We start from the raw sequence: 23,257 nt of genomic DNA on the forward strand, positions 1-23,257 counted from the left end.
TACACATGTATATTCACTGAACATACCAGGTACATTGTCAGAACATACACATGTACATTCACTGAACATACCATGTACATTCCCAGAACATACCAAGAACATTCAGTGTATTAACTCTGACAGATTCCTGGGACATAGATGGAATGTTCATAATGGAACTCATGTATGTCCCAGGAATATGCATGTACATCACATGAATGTTCCAGGTATACTCTGGGAATATCATTTTGCTATGTGGGAAGGACTTGAATGATGATAATGAGCAATTTGCATGTTTCGAAGGCGAATATTTTGAGGCTATTTCACGGGCTGAGGTTTTTAAGAATTAACTTGCAACTCTTTCGGAATCAAGTTCTGCTCCAAGTACACAATCGGTACATTCAAACGGCAATTCATTTATTAGGTTGCCCACAATCAATTTGCCAAAATTCCACGGTGATGATGACTGGATAGAGTTTCGAGAAACATTCTCAAATAATTACCTGCCTCTGGTATACACATTAGTAGCATAGAGAAAGTAAAATTATTTTACTTTCTCTATGGTCTGTAGGGGTTTGTGTGCGTATTGTCCATCTTTTATCATCTTAATCGTTTTTATTATAATTTTTGAATTATATTGTAATTCACTTTAAGTTTACAAAGCAGTAAATTCGATCGATATAAAAATATTTGTCTGTCATTGAGAAGAAAGGCGAAAGAAAGAAGGAAAACATATGTTGATTTTCAGTTTAAGCGCAGGCAAGACTCAAGGTTTGTGTGTAAGAAGAAATGACATTTTTATGGCGTCACTTCATTATGACATAAAGACGTGATAAACACGAAAATGACGTGACAAAGTTGGTGACCTTTACGTACATTATCACGTCTTTATCACGAGATAAACATGCAGGCAAGACATGACGAGAGTTCAACTCTAAGAGGCAAAAAGTTGTTTTAGTTTGCTTTATCGAAAAAAAAACATTTTATTAGTCAGTGGTGTAATTTTTTTTGTCAAATTTGGTTCACGGGTATTCCCCTATTTGACTTAATATTTTTGATATGGTTAGTGCTGAAACAAAAACAGTCCAAAATTTCGCAAATATCGACCAAAGAAAAAATGATTTTGTTTCGGAAAGTTTTTTCTACAGTAAGTGGTGACCCAATAAAAACTCCGTTGTCTTGACAAACCCAGTATAATCAACAAAAAAAACTAATAAAGGTCGGACAAAGAACCAACCTAGAGTACAGATAACAGTGATTTCCGTGCCAGATAACGCGCAAGCTTTGCACGTCACGTGTATACACAGTTGTGCCTTGTCTATTCTGTTGACAAATCACCGTTTGGTCGTCTACACTCTTTTAACGAGCAAGCGAGCACGCAGCGCTTGTTGTGAAGTTACATCATCGATCGCGAAGCCGAATTTGTGGACGGTGAATTCGTGCGACTATTTGACAACGAACAAAGAATCCTCAATTAACTTTGACAACCTGAAGGTGAATATCTACATTAAAATTCATGCTTCTGGGTGAAATTTTCACAAGTCCATCAGTTCCATTAACTTTGTCATATTGCGCATTTTGCCTCTTAGCTATGGGTAATTTCAATAATCAGCTGATTATGTGTTTGTTTGTGTGCATGGAATGGAGGGTGTTTATTTAACTCGATCATCACGATGTGGCATTCTTTAAAATCGACATCCACGAATCCAGTAGGTCTTACCTTGATGGCTAGTTACAAATTTTCTTCGGGTGGCTTAGTCTAGAGGGGTCGACAGTCACTAACGTTCAAGGCGACACAGACGAACAAGCACAGCAGCATTCAGGCCAGTCGCCGAATACGACTGAAGCAAAGCTGCAAAGCGCTGGGTTTTCAACTTTAGTTTAATCCTGTTTCGTTTTCCTGCTACGGTGGGAGGAGAGGTCGCTGCTGAACAGGAAAAAGGGCACGCAAATATCAGCAGCTCGAACTTTGAAGCGATCCAGTAGACCTGGAAATTTCAGCCAGCAGTATCAAAGGGAAAAGACACTATTAATTGCTTGAGAATGTTCAAAACCCCGTGTTTCCTTAATCATGACTAAGTCTAAAATGCCTTTCCAAACTGCAAACTGGCTCATTTGTATGCATAGGGTGCCCCTGTATTTTCTTCATGAGCTTATCGTTCAAGGAAACGAATAAATGTTTCCAATCCCACTTTTCGTGCCAAATAGAGTTTTGAATGGACCACATTTTGAAATTAGTTGCCATTGCACAGGGAGAACCAAACGAAACTTACACATCAAATCTGATTCTTATCTACTAATGGAACACCCTATATATTTCCTAAATTTCTTTAAGGTCAATGAAAGTAAATTTCAATAAGTGCAGAAAATGTGATCCTTCTCTGATAAAATGCGAAACTGGGGGACGAAATTCCACAAATTGCAAAGCTGCTTTCTACGTATTCACGCTATATTAAAATGTATCACCTGACATATACAGGGTGTACCGTAAACACTTGCTCAAAACTGTTATTAAGCAAAAAATGTATGGCTTCTCTACTATTTGGGGTCAAAGTTCTGCAAAACATTACCTTTTGTGAAACAGCGAGAGATGCGATTAATTTTAAAGAAACTCCCTGTAAAATTGTTCCGGTGTAAGACTTATATTTTGATGAACCACCCGAGTTCATCTGCTTTCCTAAGTGTCTATCAGAAGTTTTTATTTGGTCGCTAGAATCAACTGATTTTGAGAGTTGATTTTGAAATTTTGAGTCGATGCACTAATCCTAAAATCGAGGGACTTCCAATTGAAAGAAACTTCTTCGGTTTTAAATGGAGAAATTGTGAAAACCTGGCAATGTTTTTCAAATTTAGATTTAAGAAGTGTAGACGTGGAGAGTAGTTTTTCTACTTGCAAAAATATTCTTGGTGTAGACCGCAACAATTTTGCAATGGAACATTTAAATAAAAATTTAGTCATTTCATGTTTGAAATAATAATAATTTCACTTGTTCATTTCTCAGTTTCCTTCGGAATAGACTTTCCTTAGAATAAACTTTAACGTTAAGCAAAGCATTCTTACGTTTTTGTAATTATTTAAATAATTTGAATAAATCTATTTAATAAAATTTCGTCCATTTATTTCATTACATTAAATTTAATTTAAAACAATTTAAAAAGTTTTATTTTTACCGCTCTAAAAGAATATTGTGCATACTATTACGCTTTCTTGTCAGTAATGAATTTACTTTTTAGGCGCTTTTTTCGACAATTTTAGTGATTTTCAATTCGAACTCTAATAATTATTAAGTATGAATTGCGTTCCTCAGAAATCCGACGACACAAATCGAGCTTTTAGCAAATTATTGCCCAAATTGAACAAATTCATAGCAAGTTTCATTAAAATCCATCATTTCACTCTCACTCTTCCAATATTTAAAAAAATATAATTTTTTTGAAGAACTTTAACCAATCAATATATCAGGAGCCAGACATTTTTCCTTTATAATAGTGCTTTTGAGCCGTATCCTTTTAGTCAGGTGCTTACGGGACACCCTGTATATAAAGACCTTTTTAGTAGGTAGCACAAATTTAATTTTAATGTACGTTTTGCGCTTTAAAATTAGATAACTTTTGATTCAATTTTCGCGCTTTCGATGTTTCTACATCATCAGAAGCAAATTTGGATTCGTTTCTTAAACAGATTATAACATCAAATATTTAAAATCAACCGTTTTCCCGATAAATGCGATTTTTTCCACGAATGAGTGTTACCGAAAACTCGTGTTTTATGAAAAGTCCAGTACGACGCTATTATATGGCCTAGAAAATCACACAATCAGGAGTTTTCTTCTGCTATAATTTTGAATAGCTAATTCCTGACCCTAGTTTTTTTATTGCCGATTTTCTCAATATTCTCTATACCTAACGCTGTAAATATTTGTGTGCGTATTTACTGTTACTACTGATTGTTTGATATGTAAGTTAATTTTGGGGGCATTCTATATACCTACTTGAAACTAATTTTTGAAAAGTTTGTCCTTTAAAACTGGATCAGGTTCCAGTGGCCACCCTGTACATTATTTCGTTTTTGCACTATGCACTATACAATGTGTTTCACCATTAATTCCATCAATATGCTGAAAAATTGTAACAGGAAAAAACTTTTTTAATTTTGAAGCATTGCAAATCAATATAAAGTTGGTTTATAATAATGCTTTTGTCCAAAATCAAAAGTTGGATTCGTCCAACAAAACACCCGGAGTTTGGAAAGTCGACATATTCCTTGCTGTATTCTAAAATCTCTTAATTTCCGATCAACGATTTAACATTTTCATCAACAAAGTCAAATTTATTAATATTGGTAAAACCGCTTGGACTATTTTAATAAACGTTTGCAACAATACAAATTTTATTTACAGCTGTACCAGTGGCGTGGCACAGACGCGACTGTATAATTTAATTTATAATGAAAAATTATACCGCTTTTAGTTTAGCATACAGGCTTTTTTGTACAACACATGGTTTTCGAGAAAAAATATATTTAATTGATTTATGGCACTGCGTGATCCGGTTTTAATCAATAAGTTTAAAAATAGCGGAAATTATGCATGTAGATTGCACCTAATTTATTGCAAACATTTGTTACTACCCGCAGTTGGCATCAGTCTTTAAGTTTATTTATCTTTAATTAGAAATTAGATTCGTTTATCTGTTAATTGAAATGGGTGAAACTAATCCTGAGCGTCGCCTTAGTAATTTTTTGCAAATAAAAATGTTTACTAATTCATTTAACTCTTACCTTTATTATATTGATTGTTTCCCTTTGCCTGGTTCACGCTTTTCCTTAGTTTTCCCAGTTCTAATGCTCCAAACACGTTCATTCATCAAACATTTTTCATTGCACTGTCAAACAGGGGTTATCCTTTAAAAAATAATCTGCTTAAAAACGGAATACTTCATATTTTGAGGAAAAAACAGACTCAAATTATTGTGAGATTGCTGGAAAAAGATAAATTGACATGATTGATCTGATATCTGGATTGTATCAACGGTTGTACGTACCTTTTTGATGAAACTTAGGAGAATATAATTTAAATAAACTTTTATGGTCTTCTTAGTTTGATTTGTTCGCGCCGCTACTCGAAAACACCGTTCACTGTTCATGAAGAGCTAAATGGTAAATAGGTTCTTTAAACTTATACTTTAAAGACACTTAAGTATCGATTTTCTACTCTTTCACAAGTATGACTAAAAATAGGGTTCTTTGTATATTTTTGTAAAAAAATTGAATAGATATTGAGAACTTTCAAATCATTATGTAAAAACGATTTTAGATTTATTCAAGATTACTGGCAATATCAATTTATAAATAAATCTATACAATTAAGTAAATCAAGTTTTTTTCATTTACTTAATTTTACTTAATAATTTGATTAAGTTGTTCAGAATTTTTACTAATTCGGCAATGGAAGCTTTTCATTAAACACCCGGAAAATTAAGAAAGATCAAACAATGCAAAGGAAAAACGCAGAAAACTAATACTTTACTCTTTGACCTGAGTTTTGCAATATTACCAATTTTTCTTGGCAGAATATTTAGACCCAGGAACGATCACTGAATCACTATGAGACATGCCGTTAATTCTTTTTGGCAGAATGTTCGGGCATTTTGGACCCAATAAACGTGAAGTGGCTGTTTGTTTATGTTAGTTCCACTTTAATATTGATATTAATCGTTAATTCCATTTGCAACGTTTTGTGTTATAAAACTCATTTCATCAAATCATTAATTTTAAAATTATTAGTCTATAGGCAATAAAAAACTTAAAAGAGTATGGAATAACAAAACTAATTTGTTGAAATAAAAATTCTTGAAACACTACAAGTTGGTGTATTTGTAAATATAGTAAACTCATTTTCGTAAATTTAACAATTGCGTTCTGACGCGCAATTATAAACTTCCATGTTTTTTTTCTGAAAATGTGGGGTCTATAGGCAATATAGTCGAATTAAACCATATCAAAAGTTTATGGAGAAACTAGAAAAATCAAGACGAAATTCATGCGAAAAACCACGTGTTGTTCTCTATTTTGGCGTATACGCATTAATCTTCGACATAAAACGACCTAAAGAATTTTGCGCGTGAACTATTAATCTAAAAAATACATTCCTGTACATTGTTAACAACAATAAAATGTAGCCTAAATCAGCATTTTTTTACAGCTTCGACAGCCAAATTTTTGCACGAACACGTACACAAGTCATGTCTAGATGGGGCAGCCAATTAATCCGAAAATGCTTTCGCTTGAATCTGAAAGATTTGAGTAACAATCGCACCAAGAATAAATACCCTAAATACATTTTTGCTGGAATAAGTGCGACTTCTGCAGCTGTCGCAGTTGGGGCTGTTAAAAATGAAGATGACATAATTGTTGGAGCTAAAGGACTGATTAGATTCGTAAGGTAGTCAACACCAAGCAATAATTTCCCGATAATCGCAGTTTTTAAGCAAGCTCTTCCTGTTCAGGTCGATACAAATTGGTTTAGCCATTTCACTAGACTATTACTTTTCAACGTTTGGACTATCAGAAGAGGCTGAAAATTACGCGCTGATGATGAGCAGAATACACCAAAGATGTGCAGAACGCATAAGGGATGGATGCCTGGAAAATGGTGGAACTTATGTTAAGTTGGGCCAAGGCATAGTGTCTTTAAGTCACATTTTGCCCAAAGAATATATTGTAACTCTAAAGGTCCTGCAGGTAGGAACATTACTGGATAGAACTGGAGTTTCATTTTTTAATTCATTTTTGTGCAGGATAAATGTTTGGCCAGAAACAAAGAGGAACTGTATCAAGTATTTCAAGAAGATTTCGGCCACACGCCTGAAGAGTTGTTTGAAACGTTCGATTCCGATCCAATCGCTGCAGCTAGCATAGCACAAGTACGCGAAATTGGATTATTTAATCAGATATTATAAATTAACGCTGAAGTTACGTTCTTCAGGTATTTAAAGCTACAACCAAAGAAGGACGTTCAGTCGCGGTAAAAGTTCAATACAACGATCTACAGAAGCGACTGAATGGCGATGTGATGACAATCAACATCTTGCTGAAAATAGGGGCATGGTTACACCCCAAAGTTGATTTTACGTGGATTTTGAATGGTTTCGTTGATGCACTGAAGCAAGAGCTGGACTTCGTTAATGAAGGTCTAAATGGCGAAAGATGTGCCAGAGATTTAGCGCATTTGAAATACGTGCATGTTCCTGCAGTTTTATGGAATTACACTAATACGGTATGGAAAATTTTGTAAGTGAGATGTCCCATCTAGAACCAAAGATTAAACTCTAGTTAAACACTGATGTTCTTCTTAGAGAGTTTTAGTGACGGAATTTATTGACGGCATTAAAATCACAGATGTAAAAAGGCTCAAACAAGAAGGATATTCCCTAGCGGATATAAACATTAAATTATTTGAATCCTTCGGAAGCCAAATTTTCGAGTCTGGCTTTGTTCATGCGGACCCTCACCCTGGAAATAGTAATCTAGAACTATTATCCTTAAATACACTCATTTTGTACAGACATATTTTAGTAATGATTAGAAAAAACAATGGCAAAACCCAACTGATTATTCTGGACCATGGACTGTACCAAATCGTGCCAAATGAAGAAAGGATGGCTCTAAGCCATTTATGGAAAGCGATAGTTTTGGGGGACCACAATAAAATGAATGTCTACTCAAAGGCTTTAGGAGTTGATGGTATTTATTCAAAAACCAATTGAACACCTTACGATTAATCTCTTCTAGACTATACAATGTTCGCTGAAATTTTAACGCAAACACCCTTGAGAACCACGGGGTTTCGATTAAAGTTTAAATTATCAAAGCAGGAGGAAGATTATATGAGAAAAGTGGCTGGCGAGCGATTCGATCAAATCGTGGACTGCTTGCAGGAAATGCCTAATTCATTGTTATTGGTGCTTAGGTATAAAATCAATATCTTCGCGAACAAATCTCCAACACCTAAATAAATTTCAGAAACCTAAACACCATTAGAGCAATTTCGTACGATCTAGGAAACCCTATCGATCGATACGCGATTCTAGCTCGAATCGCCACAAAGACGGCGTTTGAAAGTGAAAACAATGGTATAATTAGGAAAATGCTTTCTATTCCAAAGAAATGTTGGTTTGAAGTGAATTTATTGTGAGTATTTACTGACTCTTAACCACACCAAAAATGTTAATGTTGCGTTTTTAGCCTTATTCGACTCGTGAATTTTTGGAGAATGCAACTATTGAAATTGCTCTATGCCATAGGAGCAGCTCCAGATGTAAACAAGCTTATTGAGCGGGCTGCTCGAGCGTTATAAACCCCCATTTAAAATTGCCAATTACTAAACCAAAGAGCTATTGCCAAAGCACAGAGTTAAGGCGCAAATGTGGTAAAATGTCTAGGTTTACAAACTAGTGAAGCAATTGGTTGTAACTGTAAATAAATCATTTGGGATAATATATATATTTAATTTATAACCGGCCGAAAATAACCACAAAACCAATTAAATTGTCTTCTCGGTAAATTTTTAATCATTAGTACAAACTGTAAGTAAAGCTATTCTTTCGGACATAAAAAGGATATTTTTTCGTTCAGACTTTCAGCATAATAGTCTAGAAAGTACACGACAAGACGGCAACACAAACATTTAATTAAAAAAGTGCAGCTCCTTTATAATACCAATTAATTACATTAATATTACGATTATTGCAGCTATTTGAGAGACTATGCTGTTTTTGCTCTGATTGCTGCACGTTTTGATGTAACAGCCTGAAAAGAAAAACAAATTTTATTAAACAAAATACATTAGAAAGCAAATTTTACATACCTGGAAACCAGATTTGATACTAGCTACAGAACACCTGGATCCGCAGGTTTCACACTGCAGGAAGAAAAGTCTAGTGTCCTTTTGTAATATGGTGTCCGGTGATCTACACGTATGACATGTAACATATTCTTTTATATATCTGGAATAAATGTTTCGATTAACCTCAACAATTCCATTTGCACTGAGTCAATAGCAAGTACCTTCTTAATACGTTTTCTATCTGTTTCTGCTGGAAACGACCTTTGATGATTAACTGACTATTACCATCAACGGAACCACTGGTACCCAATTCAGCCAACAAGAAGTCGAGCAAATGTTTAGGCTGTCTATGCAACATTTTGCATATTTCAGTAAAGTTGGCAAATGAGGTTTTCTTTGCGCCGATTTTCACCACCTATCATCAAAGGATATCAGTTAGAATTGCGATGAATAAGTCGTACCCAAATTTACCTGTGGCGGTCTCATAACAAATTTTTGTTTCTTGCCGGCTGCCATGTCCGGGTTCTTGTCCCTCATGATTTCAAAGGCCCTATTTAACAGCTCTTCATATGTGTAATCTCTATCGGATCCCACCCAAGAAATGGAGTTTTCATCTACTACAAAAACATTTTCTGTACTTGTAGTAAGTAATGTGTACGAGTTAGTTCTACACACACAAAAGCACACTACAATCTTAAGCACATTTCACTTACCGTAAGTTATTAACTACTTGAAGCAATGTACATGGTGTTAATAAGTTTAGGACAACACAGTGAACGCAACTGATTCATTAGTTTATTTTTGACTATAACTTGATATAAAAAAAAATGCCCAGTTTTATGATCAGGTGAATTTTTATCGACGTTTTCCATTAATGTGAAAAATACACGAGTAATATCTCAATAGTCAATATTCTAGACTTATGTAAAATGGACACTTAAGTTTGTTTAACATCCAACGATGAATAGGTTCATATTTGCAACAATAAAAAACTGCATAAAAACGAAAGCAGTGCAATCAATTATTTAAATATTGTTCCCTCTAGACAAGCGTTCACATGAATGCAAAAAATGTTTGGTTCTACATCTACTACTATTGTAAAATTTGCTACTTCAGCCAACAAATTACTTTTTACGATTGTTAGCAACGCCCTATACAACAAAATGCTAATATATTAATCACTTTTTAGTATGGTAATTTAGAGTGAATACCGACAATCAATTAGTGTGTTTCGATATTATTTTCCCAAGACAGAAAAGTAATAAAGCGAATGCATAAAGTAAGTTTGCACATCTTTTACCTGGATCGACTATTCTTTCCACCAATGTGCAGCATGTATATCAAAATTAATTATTAGTTTAGACTGCCACAACTAAAACTACTTCTTTTCAATACTGAACACGAGCACATTGTGAAGTAAAAATCAGCATTGTTAGATCATTTGCAAGGAAACACACAGTTAAATCCAAAACCCGTGGCCACCATTTAAAAACCAGTTAATCACTTACCATTCTCCTTATCTTCGGATTTAACATCAGCTTCAGAAATGATTTCATCTAAATTCTTTTTCTTTTTCTTCTTTTTAAGCTTGCCAAAGTCAAGGTTAAAAGTCTCGTCATCTAAAGTCTCCTCATCTTGATGAGAAGACTTTAAATCATCATCTTTTCCCGAACCAAAAGCTGAAACATTCGGAGATGCTGATCTCAGTGCAGCATCTAGATCATCAGTACTAAAAGAGCAACATAGCATTAGATTAACTGTTAAAACTGCAATTAAGTCTTGATAAGTTACCTGAAAGGTTTCTTCTTTTTTTTCTTTTTCTGTTTAGTGAAATCGAGGTCAATATCCGCAGTATCATCATTTTGATCTTGATCCGCAGCGGCTACGGTTTCGCCTTCTTCTGGCCCATTGGCACTGCCATCAGCACCATCATTGCCTGCAATGATTATTTTTTTAGTGATTCAAAGAATAATCCGATATAAAATCCCAATAAGGAGAGTTGTATTGTAAATTTTCCGGCATTCAGTTATAACCTTCTCGCGAATAAACTTAAACTTTCTTGGCTAAAACAATGTTACCTTCGGCTAAAGCTGCATCAATATCGAAAGTGGTCTTCTTCTTCTTCTTTTTCTTTTTAAGAGTTGGGTCAAAAATCTGAAACAATAAAAGTTATATTAAATGCATAATTAAAATTACTTGAGTGTGATCGATCGATAGTGGATGTTTCTTACGCTTTAAAATATTGAGTTTTCAAACACACAAATGTTAAGAAAATATGCAGGGTGGTTCGAATGTAAGCTTCATGATTAGGAGTCCGGAAAAGAAACTAGTGGAAACGACATACAAGGTGGTGCAACAAAGATGAGGCGGAAAACTACAGTTAACTGGAGTGTAATTTTGAAACAAGTTTTTATGCGAAATTGGCATCAATAGTTGCCATGCATTTAAATTATTTTCGTTACACAGGAGTGTTTCCAAAAATCCGTAGCATATCAAAGTTGTGTTTTTTTATGAAACTCCTTCTATCAATATCGCAGTTCTCTTACAAATAAGGTCGAAATGCTGAAAAAAGTTGTGGAAAAAAGAGTTGAAGAATTCAAAAGTTTATTGAATAGAATTGAAAAAAACACGAAATGTTGCATTTAAGAAACGAACACTCATTAATAATACAGTAAGTTTTTATATAGGAGTTGTTCAAACAGTCGACCTTCACTATGCACATACATGTTTTCATGCGTTGAGCGTGAGAGTTGGTAACTGTATAATAGCCGGTTAAAATATGAGAAAGTTGCACTAATATCAGCTCAACAGAAAGACGATTTGAAAATTACAGAACCTCAGCGGCCTCTTGTTACCCTTATATCAGTGGTCCCTACGGACCCCAAGGGGTCCGTGGGATCATTCAGAAAATTAAAGTCTATTTTGGGTCCCTGAACAAAGTCAGGGGGTCAGCGCAAAGTTTAATATGCAATTATAAAATAGAACCCTTTTGCAAGTGGTCAAACTCAGAGCACAAATGCAGATGAATGCAAACTGATACAGGAACAACTTATAGAATTATCCACAAATGAGGAGCTGAAACCAATGTTTAAATAAGGATGCAATTTCTGGTTAGAAAAACAGATTTCAATTTTATATCCACAACTATGGGTACAGCAGCGTTCACTGCTTTTCCGTCTTCCTTTTTGGTAGAAGATTGATTCAGTGCCGTTATGAGCTTCGTCACAAAAAAAAGAAACCGACTAGAAATTAGTACTCGTGGGGATTTGCGGTTGCTACTCACAAACATTGAGCCGGGCATAAATACACCCATAATATCCCATCAGGTTCTTCCAAGTCATTAATTTATTTTGAATTTTTTAAACAAACGTGATAATTTTAATAAATACTTCTTCAACAAAATGTTTTATCTATACTTAAATTTTACCATTGAAGACATCAAAAGTTAAATTTAAAATTTTTCTATTATGCATTTTTGTAGTGTTTTACCCAGGGTCCGTAGACAAGTCTTGACTATGAAAAGAGATTTGTGGGTCAAAAGAGTTTGGGATTCGCTTACTTATACGATAACGGGGCGTTGGTTATTTGGGGCATTGGGGATAATCTCAGAAAACAACAGAACATTTGTAAGTTAAATTGCCGAGAAGCAGAGCAAATGGGAGTAGAAAAATAACCATCTTAATACGTTCATAAATTTACTAATATGCACTGGCAGATTGATTGCGTCAGCCACCGGATCCAAAACTAGGATTGCTAAAAAAAATTTCTTAAATGTGGATTTTCGTTCAATTCAACGCGCATATAAATTACTAAAGCATCTAGTCTTTTGACTTCAGTATTACATTTCAACGAACTAACCGATATTAAAATTAAATAAAAAATTCCTGCTTCTCAAACAGATGTAGGTTCCACAACGTTTACTCTTTTACAGTTTTACACTCGAAGGAATTTATGAGTTAATATTATAACAATTCGATCATTTTAAGCCATCAGGAGTATTAGTAGAAATAATGAGCCCGGCTAGAAAGAAGGGACTTGGCAGGATTCCTGCTAACATGCCTCTATTCTAACCTAGAATGTGTTGATTACTTACTGCTTCATCCTCAGCCATGGTGAACAGATATGAGATAGATCACAATAGAGCGAGTAGAAAACTTAATTTGGAGACAACTTTTTAAGAAAGGAACGAAAACTGCGAGAACTTATTGCATCAGCTTAGAAACTCGGAATTTTCTGCTGGGAACAGAACAGCCGACATTTGACTGATTTGACATAAGAAATTGTTCAGAGGTGCTCTGTAGTGAGCAGCCAAGTATTTCTAGTGACGTCAGCGAAGCTAGCACCGTTTAAAGTTAATTGTATTGTTCCATAGAGCAAGTTAAAAAGTAATACATTTATATTTTTGCCAATTGGCTTTATAACTTTATTATAGATTAGCAAAAGAAACAAGACATACGTAGCAGTTTAATATGAAAATAAAATTATTGAAATTCATTCACCATTTAAACTATATATCGATTGGTAAAACTTCATTTTCCTACATTCTAATGTCAAGGTCTGACACTTTCGGCGTTTAAACTTTATAACCCCAAAATTTTGAATAATAATAACAAGGGCTAGAAGGAAATTTGTTATGATGGCTCTTCTATGGGCTAGTAGAAAAGTCTTCTCCATTCAAATGCTGAGCTTGCCACTGAGAACAAATAATTCCTCGTTTCATACACTGCAAAAGAATTGTAGAGTGCTCACTGAAACAGCCCCTTTAAACCCTAGAATTCATAAAAGAAATTACTTCTGGATCTTTAAAAGACGAACCAATCGTGAATTGAGGCTGATAGACAATCCCCCAGAGAGCTACGAGTTAGTGTACAGATTTCCTTTTGAAAATTACTTTACATCTTTTCAATGGATAAGTTGTATAGCGCTTGCAGGTGCATCTTTATCATTTATTTTGCGTGGAAATGAAGTTCAGACGCCAACGAAGAAGTTTGCAATTATATCTGATGAAATTGTGCCGCAGGACATGACTGTGACGGACAGTCATCTGATGATCATGACAACTGCGTTGATATTGCTGGTGATTGTAACACATATGTTAGCGAGTAAAATACCGTTGAGAATATATTACAACACCACTCAAGGGAAATATTTGCTTTACTTCAATGGATTTACCCCAAACCGCATCCACAAGTTGGAAGTTAAAGCCGGTGAAATCATATATAAGCCAAAAGAGCTGAGTATATTGCCTTGGCGAGATGACTTATATGAATACGAACCAACTGGCCAACAGATAATATTATTTGAACAGCACTTCAAAGTACCTATAGATCTTAGCATAATGCAGGGTTTAGTGGATGATCCGAATACTGAAAAAGGATATACTAACAGTAAACATCCACCTCCGAAAAAGTGAACAATACATTTGCATTATATTAATACGAAGGAACAGTAAGATGTTTTAAAGATATGACCAGCATTTTGATTAAATTTGAGTTGTTAGATAGTGTTTTTTTCCTAGACAAACAAATAAAAAAGTGGCTTCTCTTACTGGTTGTTTTTCGCTGCTTAGGTAGGTAAGTAAGACAGTTAATTCATTTCAGGTTTGTAAAGCGTGTAAATGTCCAAAGAGTGATATTTGCTGATATCGGTTTCATTTCGATCCGATCTTTGGTTGCCGACATATAGCAAATTTGGGAAATGGAATTTTAAAAGCAGCAGGCTTGTAAATGTTAAGGGAATAATATATTATTCACTTACAATTGCAGAACACTCCACTCGCATAAATCGAATTATTTTTTATTCGCCAATTTTTATGGAACTTTATATATATTTTTATAAAATTCCCTATCAAATGAACCAGCTCAAAGACCCTCGTATACTTGGGAGCAAAAGAACAAGTTGCTTCTAAAAAAATCACCTGTCTAAGGGTTTTTATACACACTTATTATGAGAAGGAATCAAGCAGTCCTCCAAACGGACCTAATTTTGCACAAAAATTTCATGACAATTTGAACACTTAAAACGATTATGTGGAAAAACAAATTAACTGCAGGAGCGCGATACTTGAAACCACAAAAAATGTTAATGAAATAAATTATGAATTTTGTAAAATTACAAACCCGTAAAAGAAAATCAATATAATAATGTTCAACAATATATTTATAATCACATGACGAATTGTTCAAAGATTTCACTGTTTGTGTGTTTCTTATTTGGGAAATATTGTATCGGCAGGTACTTTATCGAAAAACACTTCCCCATATTTCTTAAAAATAGATGCATAATTCTCATTGATTGAAGGCTTTACATCGTTATATAAAGTTTCCCATTCCTCATTGATCAGTTTGAGAATATTATCGCTTAGCAGTTGGTTTCCATTGAAAAGATTTGCATAATACGATGTCATCCTTTTGGGTGTTATGTTCATTACAAATGATTTTATTTTGAAGAAGGTTTTCCCATCCTTTGTCGTATCTTCGAACTGAATGTTTACCAAAATTTCTGTGTTGTCTACAATTTAAATTAATTTATCAGTTAAAATAAATTAACTTCTTCGCCAGGTAGCCGATAAGGTTTTTACCCAAAGTTAAAGTTGAATTTCCATTCCCTTCCACTACTAATGATAACAGTTTTCCTTTAGCCATACAATTTCCTACTTGGATAAGCCGAGGAAACAAACCTAGGACGGATAAAAGCTTCTTTCCTGGGTCATAGCTAGAGAGAAATAACAAAGTTTTGGAAAATATCGGAATTAAAAAAAAAAAAAACTTACTGCGCTTTCTTGACATCCACATCGCTGAATCCACTTAAATCGATATTGGTGTAATATTGCACTAATTGAACAGTTTGATTTGCATCGATCGTAATCTTATCCACATGAAGTGGGTCCAATGATATTAAGCCATATTCAGGAGCACCTGCAATATGTTTGATATTATTCACAACATAATTATTTTTAATTTATTCTAGAACCAATTCGATCACATCATCTTTTATTAATACTACGAAATTACGAATTACTTCCACGAAATATGCGAGAACATTTCGAGAAACTAAAAGGTTCATTAGGTAATTAAACGCCCCATTGGTAGGTCCATACTTTTCTTAATAGTCTTGTAATTAAGTTTGAGAAAAAGTCGCGTAATAATTACGTTTTAATCACTATGGTTCTTTAACACTATTTATTGATGTCCAGCAAATAAACTATTACCAGACTGTTCCATTAAATTAATTGGTTTCTATTTAAAATCGAAGAGAATATTCACCCTATAGTTAAACACTGATTTCTGGAAAAGTGAAGCAAACATTTTAATTGCGTAAAAATGTGTCGCTCCTTTTACTTACCAATGCCAGCCTCTATTTTAATACTTATATAGCATACTTACATGAACAAATATTCCTATATAGAAGTGAGTAATTAATAAAAACCCCAAGACAAACGTAATTGAAATCTAGTTCAGAAAGTGAATTAGAATGAAGCGAAACTCTTACCATTTTTTAGCGATCGAATAGCACTTTCGATATTTTTGGTAAGACACTTATCCGCTCCAGATTGACCCACCTTGCAAAAAGTGAATTGATCCGCATCTGCAAGTGCGAATAATTTATCAAAATTCCTTTTCAATTTAATTTTATTGTTAATTTAATGCAAGTACTTACAACAAGCGGCACTAAAAACGAGCAGCAAACTAACCAACACTCGCGACATTTTAGACGAACCGAATCTCCCAAAACAAACTTGCCGATGAACAATTTCGTTTTAAATAAAAAAAAAGTTGGATGGTGACGTAAATTAAATTATGGTGGCCATCAACAAGTTTATGTGAGTACTAATATGGTAATTGTTTGACTTCAATTATTATTATTAAGTTAACGTAATGTTAAACCGTTATAATATACGACTTAATTGGGCAGTATATATGTAAATCGTAAAAAAAATTGTATCCTGAATTATTTTGGAGAAAGCATTATTTTATGAGAGAGTTATTTCAACATGTAGGTATCTAATATCAAAGTTTATGTTTCAACTTAGTAAGTAACTATAAAATTGTTCACTTTTATGAAATTAAGAAAAATATTGACATTTTTATACATACAAAGTTTGAGCATATTTTATCTGAATAATAAGACGGATTATGTTCGAAAAAAGTTATTTAAATATTTTTACTTGAATTAGTGCAAAGGTGCTGATTTGCTATCCGTGTATTTAGGCGATTTATTTTACAATGTAAGTCGCTTGCGTAGACGAACTGAATTTTAATTTGTTTACTTAGATCTGGATGGCCATCAGTGATAAATTTTATTCAGGGCGTTTCTGTTTTGATGTATTTCATAACTAAAAATTCATATAAAAAGCTATGTTACTTATCTGAAGAGTTTTGAACCTTATTATTTGTTTTAGTTTATCTTAAAAATATTTTGCAATTTTCGACACATTTAGCACAAACACTAAATTGAAGAAATAATTTTCTGTTCTGCCTATCACCGGTACCAAAAAATGGTTTTTTAAAGTATGGATTTACCTAATTATGTTCTTGAATTTTATGTAATCACAAATTTACAAAACATGTATATATTTGTAATATTTTTAAACTTGTGCGTACATTTTCTAGTCATTTTTTATATCTTTACTAAGTGTTGGACTAGTTTTTATTATTGATTGTTTTTGAATCCGGTTTTTTTCATTTGAATAAAAATAGTGGCAGACTCGAAAGAGACAGAAAGTGGAGAAGCTGGAGAAAAATAGTGTCAGTCTGCTGATGCACTAATCAACACCATGGCTTAAACTTTATTAAAATGCAAATTATATCATTAACGCTTAAAATTTAAATTTTAAAACATTAACAATTATTTAATTATTTTTTTAAATAATATTGCAAGGCCTAAATGAAAACGATTAAATTCTTTGACGCAATTAGGAATACAATCTCTCAGTTAACTAAGGAGATCCGTTCTAAAATTACAATAAAGCAGCATCATTTCGGTTTGAAATAATATTTTTATTGTTATTCAGCAATATTATTTTCCGTCATAAATTCAACATTTTGTCATTACCTTGTCATTCGTTTATTTAAAAGCAATATATTCCAAAAGCTATAATTAACATATTTGTGAATAATAATCAGGCAGTTTTTATGTTTTTGTGAGTATATTGAGGGTAACATTCATTGGTAAAACAATGTGTTATATATGCATAAAACAGGTCTTATGCAATTTCGAAAAATCATGCGAAATTGTAGGAAAATCATATATATTGCCTAGTAAATTAGGTTTAATTATTTGTATTGGAAATTTTCATGACGTACGGTACTACCTAGAGCGTATTTTATTGATTTTTTGAAGTGTGGTCCAATGGCCAATAAATGCGTGCTTTAATGTTGCCATTAAAATTATAATTTCAGAAATCATTTAGTGCAGTGAAAATCATTAAAATTATTTACTTAAACCTCCCGGAATAAGTTTAATAGATCCGGAAGGTTTGAATTTGATAATAAGCACCAATTAATTATTCTTAGGGTGTCCGGATAAAACTATATCAACAATCATTGGTTCGTTTATTCTTTTGATGTTACTAAGAGGATTATAAAAATATATGGGCTTCAAAAACCTCAAGAATATTGGATATTCTGATAATGTTTAAGGAATAAGATTCGGCGTGTAACCATCGCAAAAAATTAAAGTGATTCAAATAGTTGAATAATTTATATAACATTACTATTCTTATCTTATTATATTCAATTTGTCCCTCAGTTACCTATTGATTAGAACATCGAAATTACAGAATGTATTTAATTACAACAAAACATGTTATGACACTTTCAGATGAATATAAAACATTAAATTCATCTTTATCCAAAAAGCGCGTTATTTTACAAACGTTCTCTATGCGATTACTGAATCATCATGCTATGTTGTAATAAGTACGTCCCTAATCAGAAATAAGCAACGTTGTTACTTGATAAAACGTTCAATAAAAAATATATGCCAAATAAATAAAAATAAATTTTAAAACATTTTTTTAAGCGAATATCAACTAGTCCGATGCTGATATGGACTTTTAATCTTAAAAATACTCAATAAATCGCTTTGCAAAATATCGGACACTTATTAAAAAACACCCGGTATGACAAAATTGATAAAATAATCACGATACTTAAAAATATAATAATAATAGTTCAATTAGGCAAAGAATTCGGTCCGTGGTAAATCGTAGCAAAACATTTAAGTCGTCTGGAGATATAAAACCTAAGTGTACCGATAAGATAAACAGTAAGTTAAAGTACTTAGATCATGCCCATGGAAAAACATATTTCTACTTCTATCGTGCAGTAGAAATATCCAGCCAAAAAAATGACACGTAAGGTAATTTTCCCAAATAGATACATTTCCCCTACATACAAGAATTTTTTTCATAAAACTTCTTTTCTTCAAATATTTAATAGTTCGTCTCAAGTACTTGCGTGCTAGCGATATTGTGCGCTTCACTGCAACCATCTGTTGCGCTGGAATATCCAGGAACAGAAACGCGCCCCATTCTATCCGATGAAGAAGTGAGCAAGTACACGGAAAAAAATTACTTTTCCGATTGGGAACCTGAAGAAATCGTAATTCCCGCCTATCCTCATTACCTGGTTTCTGCAGGTGAATCTATACAGGAAGTGGTCAACCAAGCTATCAATGAAAACGGGCCGGAATCCCGCATTTATATCAAAATCGAGGCGGGGCATTACATGTGAGTTATCCTCCAACTCAATACAAGACGTAAAATTGAAATCCATCCAGGGAAACTGTGTATGTAAAATCCGAAATCCCCCTAACCATCTACGGGGACCCAGACAATCCGGAAGATGTGCATATCATGTCCACGATCAGCGCTGCTGCGACTGCAGAAGAGTATCAGAACATAGTAAATGAGAATGGAGCCCGATACAAAGAGGGCGATTCTGCATGGGAACTGTACAATTACTGCGCCTCAAGAGATGGGAATATTGGAACAGATTGCAGTCCAGTAGTTTGGGTGGAAAACGAAAACTTTCAGTTGGCAGGAGTAACTGTTCATAATGGAGCTACTGATGCTCAGGCTGTTGCCTTAAGAACAGGAGCTGATAAGGTAAGGATCAGTTGCATCGGTTCATAAGGTTAAAACTTTATTAAACGATGGATCATCTTGAAATAATGCTCCTTCATTTAATTCATAACGATTTTGTACAGAAACGGCAGTGTTGGCATAATAATTTTCATCCAAGTGTATGTTTATGTTATCCAATATGTTTTATGGAGCAAACTGATACACTGTTTTGACTTTCCATTATTTTGTGCTCTGTAAACTTGATCATCCTGATATATTTTACAATTGCTCAATTGCGCTATTCAATTTTTACATTTTGCATTGCTTTCGTATCTGTTTTCCTTAGCGAGTTACGTGATGAAGTAAACTAGGATTGGATCATTCAAACACACTTATCAAAGAAATATTCTGAGTGGACGGCAAACAATATTACAACAACAATAAATTGCAACAAGAAATCGAAACACTGTTCAAATGAACATGGAGTTAACAACAACTAATTACATACACAATTTTAGACAAAATTTTAGTATGCACTACTTAAAAATGTACATCTTCCGTCCCGTCCAGACCTAAAAAGCCGAGCCTAAAGGAATTTGTTCGCGGCTCCGGATTTTCTTACACTCTTTACAGCTTTAATACACCCTGTTCCTCGAAACGCAGCGTATACTTTTCACTTACGTTTACATTATACGTTATAATTTACATATTAATACTTTTTATATGTAAACTCTCATTAATAATCTGAATACGTTAAATAATTTCAATCATTAATAACTTTACCAGTGTTTAAGATAATTAGCAAAACGGCATGATAAAGCGTTAAAAACTAATCATTGAAAACGCCATTGAGTCATATAATTCAAAATGGTTATTTTGTAATTATGTAAATTTCCAGGTCGTTTTTAGGCAATTGTGTAATAGATTTTGTAAAAAAACACGTTGACCTACACGAAAGAGCAACATATGGCTTCAAAGAAAGTGGTAATTGTGCAAAAATGTCTTAAGCAAGATATGCGAATGATAAAAAATTTACATTTTGGCGCGTAAATTTATACGATTATTATTATTTTTTGCAATTTTACACAAACCTAGAATTTTTATATTTTCTGGAAATAGTTTATTAGTAGTAAGTAAACAGCAAATTACTATTAGGAGGCACCAAACTTTTTATAAAATAAGGCAAATATTCAGGATTTTTAATTAAAAATAAGTACATTATTTTATGATCTGTTAATATTGTATTGCAAAATTCCTTCCTAATAAATTTCCTTCTTGTTAAAAAATGAAAACGTTAAAATTCGATGTACTCATGCAAAATCGAGAAATGCCTAGTATTTTTGGACGAATAAACGAAAAAGCGCTCTGGATAGAGTGTTTAACATGGAGAACAAGACTTGGAACATCTTTTGTAATATTGTGCTCGCTTCAAAAATTTACTAATAAAAAAACTTAAAAGTTTACATAATCAATTTTTAATTGCTATTAGCGCATACAGAGCAGCTCAACTTCATAAGAAAAATGTTATTATTTCCTGCAGAGGAATTCACTTATACTTTCAATTAGAGATGAGCTAAAGCGCGATTTTAAAATCACTGTTATAACTGTGAATGTGATTTATTTTCAACTGTAAATTTAACCTGTGAATTTGATTTCATTTGTGGTTGCCGTTTTCGTGATATACCAGCGTCATAAGGTGATGGGCAATTGTGCATCTCTTGCAGAAACAATTTTAAAACATTTGTAATTCAAATTTTTTAAAGAAATAACCTTATTTAGGTATACAACAAATAATATTTTATACTTAAAGTACAAGTTATTTTAAGGACACTAAAAAATAACAGCCTCTGCAACTAGCAACTGGCTACACATTTTGTAAACCCATGTACTCTAAAGGTTCGAAAAACATTCTGGAAAAAAATTAAAATCGGAACAAAAAACTATTGTTTCGCATAGAATAGCGAATGTAGCTCTTAATTCTTTGTGAACAAACTATAGGTATTTGATTTTAATTTTTGATATGGAAAAAACTTTATTTGATTGAATAGGTTCAAAAATATTACTTCGCTACTCTTCGCGAAAGTTTGTTGTTTTGTAAGACAATTCTACTTTGCATAAATTGCATTTTGCAAAACTATCATCTAATGCAGAAAAGAAAGTCCACAAAAAAGTAATTTTTCGTCACTTAGAACACAGCAATTTCAATTCGAAAAAATGAACAAAACAGAAACACTAAGCGTATTCCTAGAAAATTATTTTAAAAACACGCAAACCGTTTTACCGATACACAATCAGAATACGGCTAATGAATGGTGTATACTGAAATAGGTTCCCAAAAATATCAATAAAATCCAGGCTCTAGGGGAACCCGTGAATGCAAGCTTTCATTAGCGAAAAATTAATTAATTAATTAATTTCATAGCGATAATTAATAAAATTAATATCACGTTTTAAATCACTGTTTATTTTTACGTTCGTCACAGATTGTGATTTAATAATCATTGTGAAAAAATCACAGGTAGTGATTTCTTGCTCAACTCTACTTTCAATGCATAACAAAGACCACCCAATATTTGTACAGTGTTAGATGAAGTAATTTAAACATTTTCAAAAAAATACCCATTACTCAACAGAATCTATTATAAATTTACATCACTTTCAGATCCATCTAATGAATAACTGATTCTTGGGCCTCCAAGACACTCTTGGTCTGGGCATTGTCACCCGCGACATCACTAAAGTGGAAAGAGTTCTTGTTCATATGTGCTATATCAAAGGCGAAATAGATCACGTATACGGAGGAGCCGTCGCTGTCTTTAACATGGTTACTTTCAACACAGGTTCACTCAAAGAAAGCGGCTCGAAAATCGTGTTTGCTCCCGACACTCCCGCAGGACGTTCCTTTGGGTTCCTAGTGATTAACAGTAACATTACTGGCGATGCTACCTATATAGGTTCCAACAGGGTAAACACATCTGCACATGGTAATGTGGAAGAAGCTGATGAGATTTTCCGTTTTCAGATCAGTCTGGCTAGATCATGGGACAGAGGAATTAAAAGCGCCGACTTGTACGTTCCAGGCGAATCCCCGAATGGGCAATTGGTGATTAGAGACTCAAACATAGACGATGTGATTAATATAGAAGCTCCCTATGCGGCTGCAGCTACCAGCAAACGGCCATTTTCAACTGATATTAAACAGGATCGGGATTTGGATGATAACACCCATAACAGACTGTGGGAGTACAATAACAGTGGTCAAGGAAGCCCAAAGTAATATGGAAATAAAACGTATAATGACCTACATTGAATTTTTATTTGAAAATAGTCCAATCTACTTTTGAAATACTTTGATGTAGTCAAT

The 23,257-nt window shown here is 33.5% G+C and overlaps 5 protein-coding genes and 1 long non-coding RNA gene across 10 annotated transcripts in view; 2 read left to right on the forward strand and 4 right to left on the reverse strand.

The window, feature by feature from the left end:
- The window catches only part of LOC109537097 (tumor protein p53-inducible nuclear protein 2), a 29,581-nt gene extending 27,328 nt beyond the window's left edge, over nucleotides 1-2,253 (reverse strand). Inside the window, exon 1 of the mRNA XM_019903659.2 lies at nucleotides 1,700-2,253. The gene's annotated coding sequence lies outside the window, so the exon portion shown is untranslated. The remainder of the gene's footprint in view (nucleotides 1-1,699) is intronic.
- The window catches only part of LOC109537094 (uncharacterized aarF domain-containing protein kinase 5), a 44,546-nt gene extending 36,070 nt beyond the window's left edge, over nucleotides 1-8,476 (forward strand). For 3 of the 4 annotated variants that reach the window (XM_048665943.1, XM_019903654.2, XM_019903656.2), the window contains exons 2-10: nucleotides 6,183-6,422; nucleotides 6,487-6,721; nucleotides 6,778-6,903; nucleotides 6,966-7,256; nucleotides 7,336-7,501; nucleotides 7,556-7,723; nucleotides 7,772-7,949; nucleotides 8,003-8,170; nucleotides 8,225-8,476. In XM_048665943.1, coding sequence (XP_048521900.1) covers nucleotides 6,223-6,422; nucleotides 6,487-6,721; nucleotides 6,778-6,903; nucleotides 6,966-7,256; nucleotides 7,336-7,501; nucleotides 7,556-7,723; nucleotides 7,772-7,949; nucleotides 8,003-8,170; nucleotides 8,225-8,336 — 1,644 coding nt within the window. In that variant the 5' untranslated portion in view covers nucleotides 6,183-6,222 and the 3' untranslated portion in view covers nucleotides 8,337-8,476. Of the gene's footprint in view, nucleotides 1-1,286; nucleotides 1,474-6,182; nucleotides 6,423-6,486; nucleotides 6,722-6,777; nucleotides 6,904-6,965; nucleotides 7,257-7,335; nucleotides 7,502-7,555; nucleotides 7,724-7,771; nucleotides 7,950-8,002; nucleotides 8,171-8,224 lie in introns of those variants that run through there. The other variant, XM_019903655.2, reaches the window with a different exon arrangement.
- LOC125504243 lies at nucleotides 3,876-4,955 on the reverse strand. Its single transcript, XR_007281362.1, has 2 exons — nucleotides 4,760-4,955; nucleotides 3,876-4,097 (listed from the first exon to the last, which is right to left on the reverse strand). It is a non-coding gene; the product is annotated as an uncharacterized LOC125504243 (long non-coding RNA).
- Nucleotides 8,477-8,522: 46 nt separating the features above from the next.
- LOC109537096 (eukaryotic translation initiation factor 2 subunit 2) lies at nucleotides 8,523-13,112 on the reverse strand. 2 transcript variants are annotated; one of them, XM_019903658.2, is made up of 8 exons: nucleotides 12,919-13,112; nucleotides 10,904-10,979; nucleotides 10,617-10,761; nucleotides 10,334-10,554; nucleotides 9,297-9,439; nucleotides 9,047-9,240; nucleotides 8,847-8,985; nucleotides 8,523-8,788 (listed from the first exon to the last, which is right to left on the reverse strand). In XM_019903658.2, exons 1-8 carry the CDS (start codon nucleotides 12,934-12,936, stop codon nucleotides 8,744-8,746), a joined length of 981 nt encoding a protein of 326 aa, XP_019759217.1. In that variant the 5' UTR covers nucleotides 12,937-13,112; the 3' UTR covers nucleotides 8,523-8,743. The 2 variants fall into 2 exon arrangements, with proteins under 2 accessions (XP_019759217.1, XP_019759216.1); XM_019903657.2 differs by having other exon boundaries at nucleotides 9,297-9,442; nucleotides 12,919-13,111.
- Nucleotides 13,113-14,966: 1,854 nt separating this feature from the next.
- On the reverse strand, nucleotides 14,967-16,595 carry LOC109537093 (circadian clock-controlled protein daywake). The gene is made up of 5 exons (XM_019903653.2): nucleotides 16,485-16,595; nucleotides 16,317-16,412; nucleotides 15,598-15,742; nucleotides 15,406-15,539; nucleotides 14,967-15,335 (listed from the first exon to the last, which is right to left on the reverse strand). Exons 1-5 carry the CDS (start codon nucleotides 16,531-16,533, stop codon nucleotides 15,034-15,036), a joined length of 726 nt encoding a protein of 241 aa, XP_019759212.1. The 5' UTR covers nucleotides 16,534-16,595; the 3' UTR covers nucleotides 14,967-15,033.
- Nucleotides 16,596-18,972: 2,377 nt separating this feature from the next.
- On the forward strand, nucleotides 18,973-23,197 carry LOC109537088 (pectinesterase). The gene is given in 5 exon segments (XM_019903647.2): nucleotides 18,973-19,187; nucleotides 19,268-19,557; nucleotides 19,608-19,935; nucleotides 22,556-22,858; nucleotides 22,916-23,197. Coding segments are annotated over 5 exon segments (1,188 nt in total). The 5' UTR covers nucleotides 18,973-19,175; the 3' UTR covers nucleotides 23,171-23,197.
- Nucleotides 23,198-23,257: the final 60 nt, after the last annotated feature.

Source organism: Dendroctonus ponderosae, unplaced genomic scaffold (assembly GCF_020466585.1).
Source record: "Dendroctonus ponderosae isolate FM_Combo_2020 unplaced genomic scaffold, Dpon_F_20191213v2 Dpon_F_20191213_4, whole genome shotgun sequence".
NCBI lineage: Eukaryota > Metazoa > Arthropoda > Insecta > Coleoptera > Curculionidae > Dendroctonus > Dendroctonus ponderosae.

Excerpts from the sequence above, each read along its gene's own strand:
- LOC109537093 (XM_019903653.2), bottom strand. The coding sequence starts at position 16,533 with ATGTCGCGAGTGTTGGTTAGTTTGCTGCTCGTTTTTAGTGCCGCTTGT. Across the intron at positions 15,743-16,316 it reads TATTCGATCGCTAAAAAATG|GTGCTCCTGAATATGGCTTA; the intron begins GTAAGAGTTTCG and ends AACATATTGCAG. Across the intron at positions 15,336-15,405 it reads AAATTCAACTTTAACTTTGG|ACAACACAGAAATTTTGGTA; the intron begins GTAAAAACCTTA and ends TTTAAATTGTAG.
- LOC109537096 (XM_019903657.2), bottom strand. Across the intron at positions 9,443-10,333 it reads ATCCGAAGATAAGGAGAATG|TAGATGAAAACTCCATTTCT; the intron begins GTAAGTGATTAA and ends ATGTTTTTGTAG. Across the intron at positions 9,241-9,296 it reads TTGTTATGAGACCGCCACAG|GTGGTGAAAATCGGCGCAAA; the intron begins GTAAATTTGGGT and ends CTTTGATGATAG.